General features: G+C 39.6%; 1 protein-coding gene across 14 annotated transcripts in view; it reads left to right on the top strand.

Moving 5' to 3' along the window:
* The window catches only part of DOCK10 (dedicator of cytokinesis 10), a 278971-nt gene that overhangs the window by 203684 nt on the left and 57623 nt on the right, over window positions 1-17664 (top strand). For all 14 annotated transcript variants that reach the window (XM_067740390.1, XM_067740391.1, XM_067740385.1 and 11 more), the window contains exons 20-26: window positions 1883-2006; window positions 2203-2324; window positions 2697-2783; window positions 5451-5543; window positions 5985-6103; window positions 10519-10588; window positions 13912-14025. In XM_067740390.1, the coding sequence (XP_067596491.1) occupies window positions 1883-2006; window positions 2203-2324; window positions 2697-2783; window positions 5451-5543; window positions 5985-6103; window positions 10519-10588; window positions 13912-14025 (729 nt within the window). The remainder of the gene's footprint in view (window positions 1-1882; window positions 2007-2202; window positions 2325-2696; window positions 2784-5450; window positions 5544-5984; window positions 6104-10518; window positions 10589-13911; window positions 14026-17664) is intronic.

The following is a 17664-nucleotide window of genomic DNA, read 5'->3' on the forward strand; positions in this document are numbered from 1 at the left end:
ATATTTACTACATTGGTTGACGTCTTGACAAAGCCCATCTGAAAGGTGCATCCTCTGTCAACATATAAGATTTAACGAAGAAAAAGAAAATGTTCTTACGGTTAAGTCTGGCTTTTAATCTCTCTCACGCTCATGTGCTTCCCGGAATCCTTGTAAAAGCCATGAGCTTTTCCACAAGAGAACATGTATATAATGAACTGCCTGGTGAACTCTGCAGTACAGATTCAAAACCATTTTCTTCTTTTTTATTGCAAAAGATGATTGCATTAATTATAAACATGAATATAAATTCTTCTAAGGCACTGCTAAAATATAATGTATTTGCAGTATTTGTTACCAAGGAGTGTTAGCATTAATATGTAGTTTACTGGAATTCTTGAACACTTGTTTCAGGCCCATGTATTCCAACTAAAAAAAGAAAATTTCATTCTACTGCATTGTTAGTTATTGTATGTTTGGAACTGTATATTGGCTTTTGTTACCAGGTTAGCATGCTGGTATGTCATGAATATATGTAAGCTGTAAACCATTCTAATTCAGGAGTTCTCAAACCTTACCAGGCACAAAATCACCTGGAAGGCTTGTTAAAACACAGATGACTGGAACCCACCCCAGATTTTTGGATTCCATATGTCTGGGATGGGGCCTGAGAAATTGCATTTCTAAACAACTTTCTCAGAGATGCTGATACTGCTGTTCCAGGGATGACACTGAAAATCTGTGTAATAAATTCTCTCCTGAGCAATGTGACAATAAAGTAACTATATATATAGATGCACAGAGAGTCTAATAAAAACTAGTAGATAATTTGCTTGTCTGTTTATCACCCTATTGCTTGATTTGATTGTTCAAGAAATTACCTAGTTGCTAATATTGAACTGAATGTCACTTACCTGCATGGGATCCTGGGATTCCAGTGTGACATGTGTTCTTGTCCTGGAAGATCCTATTAATTACTGACTAGTCCATCCTCCTAGTGACTCAAAGCCCCCTAACATCTTTCGCCTTGGTTGCTACCTCTGTATCATCCTACTTTGCAAGGCCGTGGAGGGAATTAAATGACAACCTATGTGACAGAGGTTTGGAAACTGCAAAGCACTATCACATGTAGAAGGTTCCAAAACCTTTCTTTCCAGGAACATGGAGGACGCTCCTCATTAAGTATATTCTTCACCTATATCAATTTTATGTTTTATGTTTTTTTTCACAAGTGTCATTTACAGAGGAGAACGTGACCTCTTTCCAAAATGGCTCATTACTTAGTTACCACAGTGTAATTTTTTACACAATACATACCACATATCTTTTTGTGGTTTTTATAACAGATAGATTCCGTGCTCCAGTTACATCATTTGCAGCTACCATGTTCCTCAACAATGTGACTGTGGGTCATCTGGGGTTCTTGCTAAATGCAGATTCTGATTCTGTATGTCTGGGGTAGTGTCTGAGAGTCTGCATCTCTAATCAGCTCCCAAGTGATGCTTATGCAACTGGTCCATGCACACACTCTGGGAGCCAAGGACCTACTCTTCACTCAACTCATGTCCCTTGATGATAGGTCCTTAATCTGTGCCTTATTTACATGCTACTGTCATGTCTGTGTGTGTGTAATTCATGGTGGTATAAATTATCTAATGAGAAACACTAGGTATTCTAAGTTATCACCACAATAAAGAAGTAAAAATAACATCTTAACACATTACTGCTAGCGGGATGGATATTTATTGAGAGGTAAATCGTACTTCTAGTGCTGACTATTAAATTGTGGACCTAGATTTCAGTGAAAGACTTTTAAAAAGCCTAACATGCCTATGCTTTGTCTTGTCCTGACACTGGGAAAATGATTTCAATCTTCGCCCAGCTGTTATCTCTTTCATTGCAGGTGAAAATTGAGCTACCAACACAACTTCATGAGAAGCACCATATTTTTTTTTCTTTTTATCATGTCACTTGTGACATAAATGCAAAAGCTAACACCAAAAAGAAGGAGGCTCTGGAAACACCAGGTACTGACAGAAAGCAGTCTGAGATAGCTGTGCATGTTATCTCTGGAACCTAAATTGGAGAGTATTTGAAAAGCTCTGATTTATTGAGTTTTTTAAAGTGACGTTTTATATTCATAAATGATAAATAGCTTTATTTTTACTCCTTGCCATGAAGATTTGTACTGAAAAGTTTTCCCTTTGTTGTTCCTTTGCACAGTTGGATATGCGTGGCTTCCTCTCATGAGAGATGATCAGATAGCTTCTCAAGAGTACAATATCCCAGTAGCAACAAGCCTGCCTCCGAATTATTTAAGCTTTCAAGATTCTGCAAGTGGAAAGGTATTGAATGATGTATAACTTAAGAGAAAAAATACATGGGCTAAATGGCATGAGGTTATCTTCTTTCTGCTGTTTGAATTAACCCAACCTTGGTGTATAAATCCATTGTAATAAGGAATCAGGTGTACCTATGATATGTCAAATATCTTGTTTAGTTTGTGGCCAGTAGAAATGATCTGTTCAAAATGATCCCCTAGTATCACATTGGTTTCATTGACCAATATTACCAAATGTTTTTGCATCTCTTATTTTCCATCTCTATAGGACCGCGAGGTTAATGGGTCAGGATGACAAATTAACGTAAACTAAATAACCTGTTTATTTCCTCTCTCTCAAATTGCCACAGTGACAGTAACAAACTCTTTTTTGCAGCATGGTGGGAGTGACATTAAATGGGTCGATGGTGGCAAACCACTTTTCAAAGTATCGACATTTGTTGTATCAACAGTGAATACTCAGGTGAGCGTGTTGTCCTGAAATATCAAACTCTTCTCTAACACATAAAATCGTAAAGTGTCTCCTAGATTTACAGGAGGAGACTCACCATTCCACAAGGTGTCAGAGAGCAGGTGATCAAAAAGGAAGAATGTTTGTGGCAAAACTGTATCCCTCTTCCAGAAGAGATCGAACGCCCTAACCCATAAAAGCTCAGGCACCACCAAACTGCAAACCAAAATTCCAGTAGCGTATTTATCAAAAGGGCACTTTCCTTGGAAGATGGTTTGCTTCCCATGACAACCCCCGAGTGTTAAAAATATGAAACGTTTAAAATAAAGGCTTTGGACCTTTACCTTAAAACTCAGTCTAATTCCCAATCCCTATCCAAGGCTACTCTCATGGAAAGGCCACGAGGTTGGCAGAACTGTATTTGAGAGTCACCTCGGCCAATTTCTGGCCCAGTGACCCTGGACAAGTCACCTCACCCCTGCAGTCCTGTGTCCTCAGCAGGAAAATGATAACAATAGAAAATCTCAACCTAAGGTGGTTGTGAGGCTCAAAATGAGAAACTGCACGTGAAACTATCTCATGAACTGCAAAACGCTGTACAAATGTAGTTATTATCACTGTCAAATTACCACAAACTCACCCCTTCCATTGCAAGGCAGCTTACTTTACCACACTGTGAGGACTTTTGTGGTACTAATTATAAACAAACTATTGCAAGTACATAGACTATGTATTGCTTCTTTCTTAAATTTAATGTGTACCTGGGTTTTTGTGTGTGTGGTTTTTTGTTTGTTTTTTTGCTTCATGCTGCTTTAACCCTAGCACATACTTGCTTACTAAGAAAAACGAAATAATCCGGGGACCACCATATATTGGATCAAAAGGTCTTTCCGTAACCACTGGTGCCTCAAGCCAAATTTGGTCCTCTTCCCAAGTCCTATGCCCATGACTCCTCAAACCCATCTTTCCTCTGACGCCATCAGCCCCGGTCAAGTCCCACAAAATGGTCGTTCTCCACCAAATCCTGCTTTTATAGCTCTCAGAATGCCCCGAGTTTCTCCTTCCCACACCTCCAGCTGCTTTTCTCCAAACTACCCAGGTCTCTCTGTGACTCACCACTACTCTCCTTTCTGCACATCAGCTTCCACCGCCCACGCACTCGTCACCCTGGGGGACACCTTCTTCCTTCCTCCATAGTGGTATTTACCTCAATTTTCAAACACGCCAGGCCCTATCCTGCACTGTGCCCTCTGTCTGCTTCATACCTCCAAGATCCAGGGATTTTGTGACATTCAGCCTTTCGTCAGCCAGGAGGGCGATCTCTCCCTCTCTGCCTACCCTCCCCTGATTGGTCTGGGCAGCTCCTACCCAACCTTCAGAGCTTGGCTCTAATGTCGCGTCCTCAAAGAAGCCTTTCCTGTCCCCTAACCCCTCAGATATGCCGTGTCATCTTGTCATACACCCATACAGCACCCTGCTTTCCTTTGAAGCACTTGTCTAATTATGAGCAAATAGGTATGTGTGAAAATCATGGCATGGTACCTGATTTCCCGGGCATAATGGAAGGACCACAGAGTGACTTTTCCTTGCTCCTGACTCTGTCTTCCGTGCCTGACAAGAACCTGGCACATAGACAGCTTTCAATAAATAACTGTCGAATAAATGAAGTGAAACTGAAAATATACACACACGCACGCACACGCACACAAATACCCCGACTTGAGGGGAACCCCAACCACAGATGCCCTCTAGAACTGACAAAGGCCAGAGAAACCCCCAGAGAGTGCACCTACACTAAAAGTCTGTATTCCACTTCCTGACTTCATAACTTTGACCCTCAACACAGAACTTAGGCATTTCCAAGGTGACACCCTTTTCAGGAAAGAGCATTAAAGGGCTGATTAGCTTGCTTAGGCTGCCATAACAAAATACCAGACTGGGTGGCTTAAACAACAGAAATGTATTTTCTCACAGGTCTAGAGGCTGGAAGTCTGAGATCAAGGTGTCAGCAGAGTTGGCTTCTTCCAAGGCCTCTCTCCTTGGCTTTCCTCTGTGTGTGCACATCCAAGTTTACTCTTCCATGAGGACATCAGTCATATTGGACTAGGGCCACCCTAACTAATTATCTCTTTAAAGACCTTATCTTCAAATATCATTACATCTGGAGGTACTGGGAATTAGGACTTCAACATATGGGTCTGGGGAGTCAAGTTTTATCTCATGATGTCAGGTGGACTTCATAATTTTTTTATTAACTCTGACATTTTAAGTCCAAAAATATCCGTATGCATTTTAAACTGTACCTATTCTCGTGTGTTTTAAAGAATAGGTAAGAAAAATTGGTAGAAGTCTGTGGAAGGAAGATGACAGAAGACAACTTAAAAAGAAAGAAAGGAAAGAACAGAGACAAGGGAAGTAATTCTCTAGCCATTATCATGTGGCCCGGAAAGAAAACAAATCTCTGAGAGTGAAATAGGAGAGAGAGGGGACTTTGTAGTTCAGGTCAAGCCCTCTGTGTGCTGGAATGTCTGTGAAAATGAGAGGTCTGTCACTATGCCTCCTGGACAAAGCACCTCACATCAAGGCATCTTGTCCTACAGAAGGGCTCACCTCCCATCACCATGATTGTTCCACAGCTTACATGTCATCAAAAATCAAGACTTTCTTTTGCTGTTTCAGGATCCACATGTGAACGCATTTTTCCGACAGTGCCAAAAAAGGGAGAAAGATATGTCTCAGTCACCTACCTCGAGTTTCGTCCGTTCTTGTAAGGTAACATGACATGCAAATAGCTGCAATGGTCTCCAGGGTAGAAATGGGCAAAACAGACCTTTACATTTTGCATTGAGCAGCAAACTAAGGGGTAATTATTATCGAAGATTTTTAAACACCTTATCAATTCAGAGACTAAATGATTTTATTTCACAATTCCTAAAAGGTGTCTGTGTGTTCATTAAAAAATAAGCAAAGATCAGTTTCTCCAAAATAAAAATGATTGAAAATCAGAATCAATTGACTCTAAATTAGTTAATTAGATGTAGAGTCCTTGTAACATTACCCCCATGCCTTTATGTCATGCTAAATACCATGAAAAATAAAGTCAAACAAAAGTGAGCTACAGTAGTCATATTCAAGTTGTGAAGAACGTCAGTAAAAGAATGTGCTTTAAATTTAATCAATGGCCTTTTTTTTTTTGTCCTGCCAATTTAACAGAACTTACTGAATGTGGAAAAGATTCATGCAATCACGAGTTTTCTGCCGGTAATCTTGAATCAGCTCTTCAGGGTTCTGGTGCAGAATGAAGAAGATGAAATAAGCACAACTGTGACCAGGTATCCATAGCACAGCCTTAGGGGAAGAGATTTTATAAGCTGTGGTTACACACAACTTTGATTATAACCGAATGGCCACCTGATTGTGTATGCTTGCATTTCGTTCGAATACGTATCTCAAAGTTAAGTATGTCTCACTCTTGAGTTCTTACCTTCTAATCATCTATTACTATCATTCAAGTAAAGTTTTAGACCTCTTTTTTAACTTTGTGTTTTTAATTAAACTTTTTATTTTGAGATAGAGGCACATGCAGTTGTAAGAAATAATGGAGAGAGAGTCCATGTTCTCTTTAGATGTTCCCAATGGTGTCATTGTGCAAAACTATAGGACAATATCACTCCAAGAATATTAACATTGATAGAATCAGGAGACAGAATATTCCCATCCCCACAAGGATCCCTCATGTTGCCCTTTTATTGACACACTTACTTCTTTGTCATCTCAAACCCCACTCCTTGCCCTGGGCAACTACTAATCTGTTCTCCATCTCTAAAATTTTGTTACTTTAAGAATTTTATATATATTATATTGAAATTTTATATATAATAGGAATATATAAAATTTTATAGTATGTTAAAATATACTCTATGCCCCACATATTCATATAATAAATTGATGAGTTTATTATATATTCTATTTTCAATTCATATATAAATTATATATTATATATATATATATGGATATGGAATTATATAGTATCACGGTATATAACCTTTGGGAATTGGCTTTTTTCACTCAGCATAATTCTCGGAGATTCATCCAGGTTGTTGTATCAATCAATCAATAGTTCTCTCCTTTTTATTTCTGACTAGTATTCCACATCAAAAAATGTTTAAAAATTCACCTGTTGAAGGCTAGCTGGGTTGTTTCCAGTTTTGGGTACATTTGGGGTGAACATGTTTTCATTTCTTTGAAATGAGCGATTGTTGGGTCATATGGTCATTGTATGTGTTGGTTTTAAGAACATGCCGAATCTCTTGCATTCCTATACACTGATGATGAAAAATCTGAAAGAGAAATGAAGGAAACACTCCCATTTACCGTTGCAACAAAAAGAATAAAATACCTAGGAATAAACCTACCTAAGAAGACAAAAGACCTGTATCCAGAAAACTATAAGACACTGATGAAAGAAATTAAAGAGGATACAAACAGATGGAGAGATATACCATGTTCTTGGATCGGAAGAATCAACATTGTGAAAATGACTATATTACCCAAAGCAATCTACAGACTCAGTGCAATCCCTATCAAACTACCACTGGAATTTTTCATAGAACTAGAACAAAACATTTCACAATTTGTATGGAAACACAAAAGACCCCGAATAGCCAAAGCAATCTTGAGAAAGAAAAACGGAGCTGGAGGAATCAGGCTCCTGGACTTCAGACTATACTACAAAGCTACAGTAATCAAGACAGTACAGTACTGGCACAAAAACAGAAATATAGATGAATGGAACAGGATAGAAAGCCCAGAGATAAACCCATGCACATAAGGTCACCTTATCTTTGATAAAGGAGGCAAGAATATACACTGGAGAAAAGACAGCCTCTTCAATAAGTGGTGCTGGGAAAACTGGACAGCTGCATGTAAATGAATGAAATTAGAACACTCCCTAACAGCACACACAAAAATAAACTCAAAATGGATTAAAGACCTAAATGTAAGGCCAGACACTATCAAACTCTCAGAGGAAAACATAGGCAAAACACTCTATGACATAAATCACAGCAAGATCCTTTTTGACCCACCTCTTAGAGAAATGGAAATAAAAAAAAAAATAAAGAAATGAGACCTAATGAAACTTCAAAGCTTTTGCACAGCAAAGGAAACCATAAACAAGACGAGAAGACAACCCTCAGAATGAGAGAAAATATTTGCAAATGAAGCAACTGACAAAGGATTAACCTCCAAAATTTATAAACAGCTCATGCAACTCAGTATCAAAAAAACAAACAAACCAATCCAAAAAGGAGCAGAAGACCTAAATAGATTGCCAACAAACACATGAAAGAATGCTCAACATCACTAATCATTAGAGAAATGCAAGTCAAAACTACAATGAGGTATTACCTCACACCAGTCACAATGGCCATCATCAAAAAATCTACAAACAATAAATGCTGGAGAGGGTGTGGAGAAAAGGGAACCCTCTTGCACTGTTGGTGGGAATGTAAATTGATACAGCCACTATGGAGAACAGTATGGAGGTTCCTTAAAAAACTAAAAATAGAACTACCATATGATCCAGCAATCCCACTACTGGGCATATACCCTGAGAAAACCATAATTCAAAAAGAGTCATGTACCACAATGTTCATTGCAGCTCTATTTACAATAGCCAGGACATGGAAGCAACCTAAGTGTCCATCGACAGATGAATGGATAAAGAAGATGTGGCACATATATACAATGGAATATTACTCATCCATTAAAAGAAACGAAATTGATTTATTTGTAGTGAGGTGGGTGGACCTAGAGTCTGTCATACAGAGTGAAGTAAGTCAGAAAGAGAAAAACAAATACCGTATGCTAACACATATATATGGAATCTAAAAAAAGAAAAATGGTTATGAAGAACCTAAGGGCAGGACAGGAATAATGATGCAGATGTAGAGAATGGACTTGAGGACACGGGGCGCGGAAGGGTAAGCTAGGATGAAGTGAGAGAGTGGCATGGACATATATACACTACCAAATGTAAAATAGGTAGCTAGTGGGAATCAGCTGCATAGCAGAGGGAGATCAGCTCAGTGCTTTGTGACCACCTGGAAGGGTGGGATAGGGAGGGTGGGAGGGAGATGCAAGAGGGAGGAGGTACGGGGATATATGTATATGTATAGCTGATTCACTTTGTTATAAAGCAGAAACTAACACACCATTGTAAAGCAATTATACTCCAATAAAGATGTTAAATTTTTTTTAAATTTTAATTAAAAATAACATGCTGAATTGCTTTCCAGAATAGCTGTACCATTTCTCTCCCACTAGATCTTATTTTTTTATGCTCAATTTTTCTTCAACTGTTCTCACTTTAAATTTGCCTGTACTATATTCTTTCAACATTACTAATCCATCTTGTGACTTTGGCAGTTACAATTTCCTCTTTCTAGAGATAGAATTCTTGATTAATTATTGAATCAAATATTTCTAAAGTTCACTTTTTTAAAAATATTAGTTACAGCATTCTGGAAAAAAACTACTCTTCACATTGAAATGTTTCCAGTACCTTCATAACTCACAGGCATATTATTAGCCTCTTTCAGGATGAGAGTCTTTAGCGTCAGTTTTTTGTTTGTTTGTTTGTTTGTTTGGCTGCGTTGGGTCTTCATTGCTGCACGCAGACTTTCTCTAGTTGCAGCGAGTGGGGTGTACTCTTCGTGGCAGTGCACAGGCTTCTCATTGCGGTGGCTTCTCTTTTTGCGGAGCATGGGCTCTAGGCGCACCGGCTTCAGTAGTTGTGGCACGTGGGCTCAGTAGTTGTGGCGCGCGGGCTCTAGAATGCAGGCTCAGTAGTCGTACTGCACAGGCTTAGCTGCTCAATGGCATGCAGGATCTTCCCGGACCAGGGCTCAAACCCGTGTCCCCTGCACTGGCAGGCAGATTCTTAACCACTGAGCCACCAGGGAAGTCCCCTTTAGCGTCATTTTTTAAAGTAAAGCTCTGAAGCTCTAGAAAATTAAAGTATCTCTAACAGTTCTACAACCAGGCAGTTCTGGAGCCAGATTAGAAGGCCCCAACTGTGCCTTCAAGTTATGCCTTTTTCAACATGAGTATATGCATCTGTGTTGGCAAAACTCCTAAGTATTTCAGCAGATAGATCTGTTGAAATTCTGGGCTGTTCCTAAGCCCTACAGCCGTGGAGTAACTGGAAGTATTAATGTGAAGAAATCAACCCATACCACAAGTGCTACTGGAAACCCTAACCCAGCTAAGAGGGAAAACCCAAAAACCTGCATCTTAAACTAATTAGTTTTTCCAAAAGCATGTATATAACACCTCTAGGTTGGAAGACTAGCCTTTTTAAAGTGGAACATGATAGTTGGAGGTTAAAGACGTTTTAATAAGGTACTAAAAATGATCCCTTTTCCAAGAAGACAATGTCAGCAAACACATAGACCATAATAGCACATACAACTTGGGCAAAAATGTCTCCAGTATGGTATTACAGCCATAATACATTACTTATATCATAGTGTTTAGAGATTTCATGGTTGGAAATGGCTAACAGGTATTGTAGATGTTAAACACCCAGTATTGGGGGATAAGGGGGACGGGGAGAGTCTGAAATTGGTTCGTTCATTCATTCAACAACGATTAAGCACCCAGTTTACCAAGCACTCCAGTGACAAACCAAGTGGTATTTTCCTGCCTTCTCCAGAAAATCCACTCAACAGCATTGCTTTTCCAGGGTTCTGACTGACATCGTGACCAAGTGCCATGAGGAGCAGCTGGACCACTGCGTCCAGTCCTATATTAAGGTACAAAATTGCCACCTGGGCATTGGTCATATCCCCTTGTGCTGTGTGGCTTTTCTCACTTCCTGTCTGCAACAAGTGGGAAGTTTCCCCCTTTAGCTAGAACGGTGCCTACCACAGTCGTAGCAGACATTCCCCTTAGCTACTTAGAATTCCTTCTTTTTGCATTGATAGGCTCAATGTATTGTTTCAATGTATAAATGTATAAATAATGTGTACATGTGCAAATGAATATATATATGGGGAGAGAGAGCAAAGAAAAAGAGGAGAAAACTAAAGTATTGTCCTTTGAAGTCAACATTACAAATAAATGAAATTCCTCTATAAATTTAAGGAAGATGTTTCCTGTTGGTTTGTTGAATGTGCTCTGTTTCTTCTGTAATGTTTTCTTAGCTCTTTTTATTGTTTTCTCAGGCATTATTTCATTTTCCCAGTTACTGTATATTTGTACCTGCTTCTGGTATGTTAAGTCCTTTATCCTCTGGCATGAACCACTAGCCCATCCCATCAGTGTGCACTGCATCCTTCAGTGGCCTTCGTCAGATGTTCACTTGGATATGTTTATATTCTCATTTTCAGTTGGCCTGTGACTTAATGCCAGTGAACTTGTGATGATGTTTGTACATTATAGTTCCAACCTAAAAGTCATCTTCTTGAGTGAAGAGAAAAAATCCACCCAGAGATAAATGAAAGTACCTTATATTCCTTTATGATGCATAGAGGACCTAAATTTCAATATTTATGCACAGATTGTATCTTTAAGAGACAGAGACCTTTTTATTAAAAGATATATTCCATTAATATATAGATAGACATTTATCCATATATTTTAGGTGTCTAGAAAGGTGACTAGAGAAGAATTTGGCGTCTTCTTTGACAGAAATGCTCCTGTAAAAGGAAGTAACTAGAAATTTTACTCTGGAGTGAACCCTTCTGAGATACCATCAGTGAGGAATTTTTCTCATTACAGTTTTATATTTACATGTTTTCTACCTGTCAGAAATGTTAGATGTCTTCCCAAATATCTAAGTATGAGTGTGTGCCATTCCTTAAAATAGCCCATACGCCAAAAAGAGCTTCTTCACAATAATTTCCCTATGGTATAATTTTACCCAATAAGATCTACAATTCAACTGCAGAAGGCCAGTTCCACCTACAAATGCCTTTTTAGTTTGCTCTCTAAGACAGAGTCATAGCTTACTTTTATAAGGTATTGAAGACTTTACTGTTCAACAGAAATCATCTATAGAATTTTCATTCTCTCGACACTTAACCCAGTTTTCCATTTCAATTGCCAAAGGGGCTAAGAAAAAAAATTCCCCAATCCTTATTACACAAAGTCATCTCCTTTTCAACACACATATTATTTACCTTGTTCCAATGGAATCACTGAAAATTGCATTGAGAACCCACTGATGTTGCAATTATTTTTGTGACAGCCGAGGCTAGTTCCTGGGGAGAGCCTTACATCAGCTCTCAGATGTTATCTGTCATGCTCCTGGAGCATTGTCCTGGAAATGTACCCTGGAAAGGTCTTTATTTTTAAGCAGGATGTTTGAAATAGCCTGATGAGACCTTTTGATTTTGTAATGTAAGAAGCTGTGTATTTAGTTTGCTTTGAAGTGGTTCAAATCTGGAAATACACCTATGTGGAATTTCAAGCTGATAAAAATTCCTAAAGATATTTTATAACATAATTTCATATATCTAAAACAAATACAGCCTAATAAGTATAACCAACTGGAATTTTACTCTGGAAAGAGCATTAAAGTAGCAAATGGAAAACTACATTCTAGTTAAGGTTAAATAGCTAACGGAGCAATCAGCCTCTCTGAGCCTCACTTTTCTCCTCTGTGAAGTGAGATGGGGGAGACCACATGAACATCTAGGTCTATGATTCTGTGATTTGTCTCTTGCTGCAGTACATGGCTGACAGCCTGACCTTGACCAAGGAGTATGACTTTTTTTACCCGTGGTGGAAAAAATTATTTTTTAGCGTATACATTAAGCCCCACACCTAAGAGTATAATGAAAACTGGTACCAATATGTGCTTTGATGTCCTTGAAGGATGGGATAGCTGATATAATTCAAACCTATTCAGAAGTAATCTAAACACCATTTCAAGTTCAGTGGTGCTAAATGCTGCTAACTCACTCCATCTACGATATCCAAAATGCACACATACACCATGTCTGTTTCAAAACTGTATACCTAAGGTCAATCTAATTAAATGGTTTACAGCAATTCGTAGGACTGATATGGTCTAGCCAAAATTTTTAAAATTTCAGAGCTAGTCAAAATGCCCTTGGGGCTTAATTACTGCACATGGGATTAGACAGATGATGACATTACCCTCATATGAGTCATAATCCATGAGGGGGAAAATCATACTACTCTTGATGTTAGCTAGTTTCATGCATTTCTTAGCCTCGTTTTTCTCCTTTGGGGTGAGCGTGGAGAAGTTAGGCCCCATCAGAATGATTTAGATATCAATGGCCTGTGAAGTTCAAAGAAATAATTACAGACCCAAATGCAAAGTGCCTCTGCTTTGTTTCTTGCCTGCATTCGTCCTTGACTGTAGTGAAGTCCAAATTTTGAATATTATGAAGAAATGACCTTCCTTGAGGCAAACCCAACTCATAAGTAAAATATTATAATTCAGTAATAAGCATTTTGTATTTTAAATATACATGCATGAATTGATACTTAAAATATATGAAGAAATATGGAAAACTAAACCATGACATACACTCAGTGGTGAATGCCAGCACCAATCTTTTAAGAAAAGAAAGCGAGAAGCATTAGTTATCTTACTGATGGCCAATTATTAGGAACCTGTTGGTTGCCACGTCTCAGCATGAGATGGTAGTGGACCTTGGGCTTGTGGGCAGCTCACCTACTGGCCTCTGGAAGGCGCCTGCTTCCCCACTTGGCTATTTGAGTGGGTGCTCTACCCTTTCAGGATGAAGAAATGCTACCATGCCACCCACCTGTTGCCAGTGGAAGGAAGGAGAAGGGGAAATGTATCCTAAGTAGGTGGGTCAAAGCTCTCCATGTTTCCTTGAACCCTCTAAATTGCTCTCTGATCTTCTTTGTGATTTCGACAAAGAGCGTTTCAAGGAGAACTTAGGTGAGCAAGGCTCTACCTGTGCAAAGCCCTCAATAGGAGCAGGTGTGTATTACACTTCTCATTGGGCCTTCATTTATTTCATGACAAAATCTGGCATGAGCAGATAAGTTTGAGACATGAGTCATTCTTGGAACGTAATTTTTGATGCTTTGTTTTTAAGTATTTAACTTTTTTCACTTTTTGGATTTTCTTCAGTTTGTGTTCAAGACCATGGCGTGCAAGGAGAGAACTATACATGAGGAACTGGTTAAAAATGTGACTGGTCTTTTGCAATCAAATGACTCCACAACAGTCAAGCGTGTCCTGAAGGTAAAGAATTTAAAGACGGTCCTTTCATTGGGATGGCTTACACTCAACCCTGAAGGTGATAGGATTCATTGATTTTTATAGATCGTTTCTCTAATAGTTTCTGGTATAAGCTTCATGTTGAAACGGTAACATATGAACCTGTTAAGAAAAAGAGATCCGTGTCAAGAGAACAGATCATTTTAACAAGTAGAATGGACTCAAGTTAAGTCCTTTGGCCTAAAGGCAGAACGAATGACTATTAAGAATGACCGAAAACATTCAGAAACGCTAAGTGTACCCCAAATAAAGTTTATTGGGTTTTCAGGCACAGGAAGAGGAAAACTACCAACAAAAGGATTAATGATGTAGTAATGAATATACTGACAGCAGAGAAGAGGCAGAGAAACAGCCACTCTTTGACCCCCAAAAGTTGAAACACATGCATTTGTAGTAATAGAAGAAGAGATGGTGAGAAGCTGGTAAAGATGTAACTTACAGACTTGTGAATTTAGTCCCCTGCTAAATTAATTATCTCTCATGACTTGACAGATAGACGATTGGTTAGTAAGTAGCTAGAAGGGGAGGCTGAAGGCCGGATCAATAAGCGTCAACAGGGGTTGACTAAAATCACATTATCCTAGGCCAAGCGGTTGGTTTGTTTACATTTAAATTAGCCGTATGAGTATATTCATTCAGTTTATCCAACAAGTATGCTCCAAGTGCCTTCCTCGTGACAAGCGCCACCCTCACCATCCTAGGCATTTGGCGTGCGCTTAGAGACTAGAATAAAGATCTCTGCCCTTGGGAAGCTTACATTCTACTGCGGGATAAAAACGATAAATGACACACATGACAGCAAAGTTAATTAAATTGTACGTTTGGAGGTGAGAAGTAGCATAGGAAAAGAAAATGTCGAGCAGGTAAATGGAATGCGGAGTCCTGAGTATGCAGGGTGAGGTTTGCAGTTTTAAATAGAATGGTCAAGGTAGAGCTCATGGAGAGGGTAATACCTCAGCTAGAAATGTGAAGAAAGTGAGGGAGCTGGAGATGTTGAGGGTAGAACATTAAAGGTAGAGGGGAAAACATACCATATTTATCTTTGTCTGACTTATTTCACTAAGCATAATACCCTCCGAGTTCATCCATGATGTCACAAATAGCAAAATTTCATTCACTTATATGTGGAATCTAAAAAGTAAAACAAACAAGTGAATATAACAAAACAGAAACAGACTCACTGATACAGAGAACGAACTAGTGGTTCTGAGATGAGAGAGGAGTGGGGGGAGGGGACAAATAAGTGAAGGGGATTAACAGGTACAAACTGTTAGGTATAAAATAAGTTACAAGGATGTAATGTAGCGCCAATATTTTTATAATAACCTTATATGGAGTACAATCTATAAAAATATTGCGTCATTATGTTGCGCACCTGAAACTAATATAATATTGTAAGTCAGCTATATTTCAAAAAAAAGGTAGAGGGGAAGACCTGTATAACGTTGTAAGGCAGCAGCACACCTAGTGGATACGCCTGAAAGATGGCAGGGAGGCCAATGTGGCTGAAGCCACGTGAGCAAAGAAAAGCGGAGGCAAGTTGAAGTCAGAGAGGCAGCGGGAGGTTTGGCAGGTAATGTAAGGCCTGTGGGCCATTGCAAGGGTTTTGGCTTCCACCCAGAGAGAAACTGGGAGCCGTCAGAGGACTTTGAGTGGAGGAGTAACTTGAGCTGATCTTGGTTCAAAAGGATCGCTCTGATGGCTGCATAGAGAATAGACTGTAGTGGGGTGAGAGTGGAGACGGGGCTGCTGAAGAAAGCTGCCTGCCTAGCGTCCATGTTGCTGCAAATGGCATTATTTCATTCTTTTTAATGGCTGCGTAATATCCCATTGTATACATGTACCACATCTTTATCCATTCGTCTGTCAATGGGCATGTAGGTTGCTTCCATGTCTTGGCTATTGTAGACAGTGCTGCAATGAACATTGGGGTGCATGTATCCTTTTGAACCATGTTCTTCTCCGGATATATGCCAAGGAGTGGGATTGCTGGATCATAGGGTAGTTCTATTTTTAGTTTTTTAAGGAACCTCCATACTGTTCTCCATAGTGACTGTACCAATTTACAGTCCCACCAACAGTGTAGGAGGGTTCCCTTCTCTCCACACCCTCTCCAGCAGGGTCCTCTGGGGAGAGTCAGTGTTCATTTAAAAGACAAGGCAAAGGGAATGCTTGGAGGAGAAGTTCCATCTTCAGGAGATTTTATTGGTGATGGACCATGTGTTCCAGACCAAAGGTATGGTGAGTGGGTTTCAGGAGATGAGAAGCAGTGAGATACACAAGGGGGTGCACAGCACCTACGGAGACCAGAGGGCAGGAGAGGAGTGAGGCTTCTTCTGTCATCAGACGTGAACAGAGGCAAGAGTCTCAATGGGATTGGTCCTGGTGGATTCAAGGTAAATAGTGGAGGTGGGGCTGAGTGCTGAGGAGTGAGAGTGACAGGTGTCAGTTAAGTCAAGAGACAAATGTTGGAACATTTGGCATGGTGGTTAAAAATATTATTTAGGACAAGGTGGGGTGCCTTGTGTTAATTAAATATTCCCAACAGCATGAATTTCACTTCCAATATCAAGTTTACTAAGGAATGACGCCCTTTCTAAGCCAGAGCTTAAACGTCCTTTCTTCCTCATCTCAGTCAATCTTCCAGCATTAGAACCCAGTACTCAAAAGTTCTTAACAGTGTGCTTGGTATCAGCCTAAAATTGGATATAGTTCAGATGCCCACCCACAGTAGAGCAGATAGGTAAATTGGGATTATATATGTGATGCAATGACAATAGAGGACCCCCAGCTACCTAGCTCCACATAAATAAACCTCAGACAAGCATTTGTTGAATTGAAAAGGCCATCACAAGAGAATACATACAGGATGATTCCGTTTATTTAAAGTTCAGGGGCAGGCAAAACTGAATATCACTTCGATGTATGATATTGGTAGCAAAATTATGAAGGAAAGCAAGGGAATGATGAACACAAAATTCAAAATTATAATATGTGGTGGAGAGGCTGGGAAGGGAAGAGGCTCAGGGAAGTGTATTCTTTGTAAGTGTACACAATATGTGATGTATATTTTTTGTATCTGGGTTAAGCAAGACCCTTAGACCCAAGAAAGAGGGGCCTCCGCTCTTGAATATGCTTTGATCTTCTCCAAATGTACCCCTTCTCATAAGAAAAAGTATGAGAATAGCCAAGAGCAATGCTCCTGGGAGCCCCTACCGCCTCTTCAGCACCTCTAAGAATCCCCAGGAGCCCTACCTAAAGGGTTTATAGGTTTATTCCTGGGCCTGCTTAGATCTCTTTCCTAAGTCCATTGTTCAGAGGGAAAATCTGGAGTGTAACCCAAGACCCAGGAGGGGAGCAGTGTTTGGTGGGAGAGAGGGACCAGCTTGTGGGCAGCACCTGGATTTGCAGGCTGGACAGTCACCCACATGCCCCAGGCCCCTCAGTGTAGGGCAGAGCCTCAGGTGAGAAGAGGGGGTGAGCCCCACGTCCTGGTACAGCATTCCAAGTTGTCATGAAGTTATATTTGTCAAGATAGGAGGATCCAACCTATTTTATTTAAGACTCTGCTAACGTGACTTTGAACTTTTAGATATTTTCACA

The sequence above is a fragment of the Pseudorca crassidens genome, chromosome 6, assembly GCF_039906515.1.
Source record: "Pseudorca crassidens isolate mPseCra1 chromosome 6, mPseCra1.hap1, whole genome shotgun sequence".
In the NCBI taxonomy this organism is placed as follows: domain Eukaryota; kingdom Metazoa; phylum Chordata; class Mammalia; order Artiodactyla; family Delphinidae; genus Pseudorca; species Pseudorca crassidens.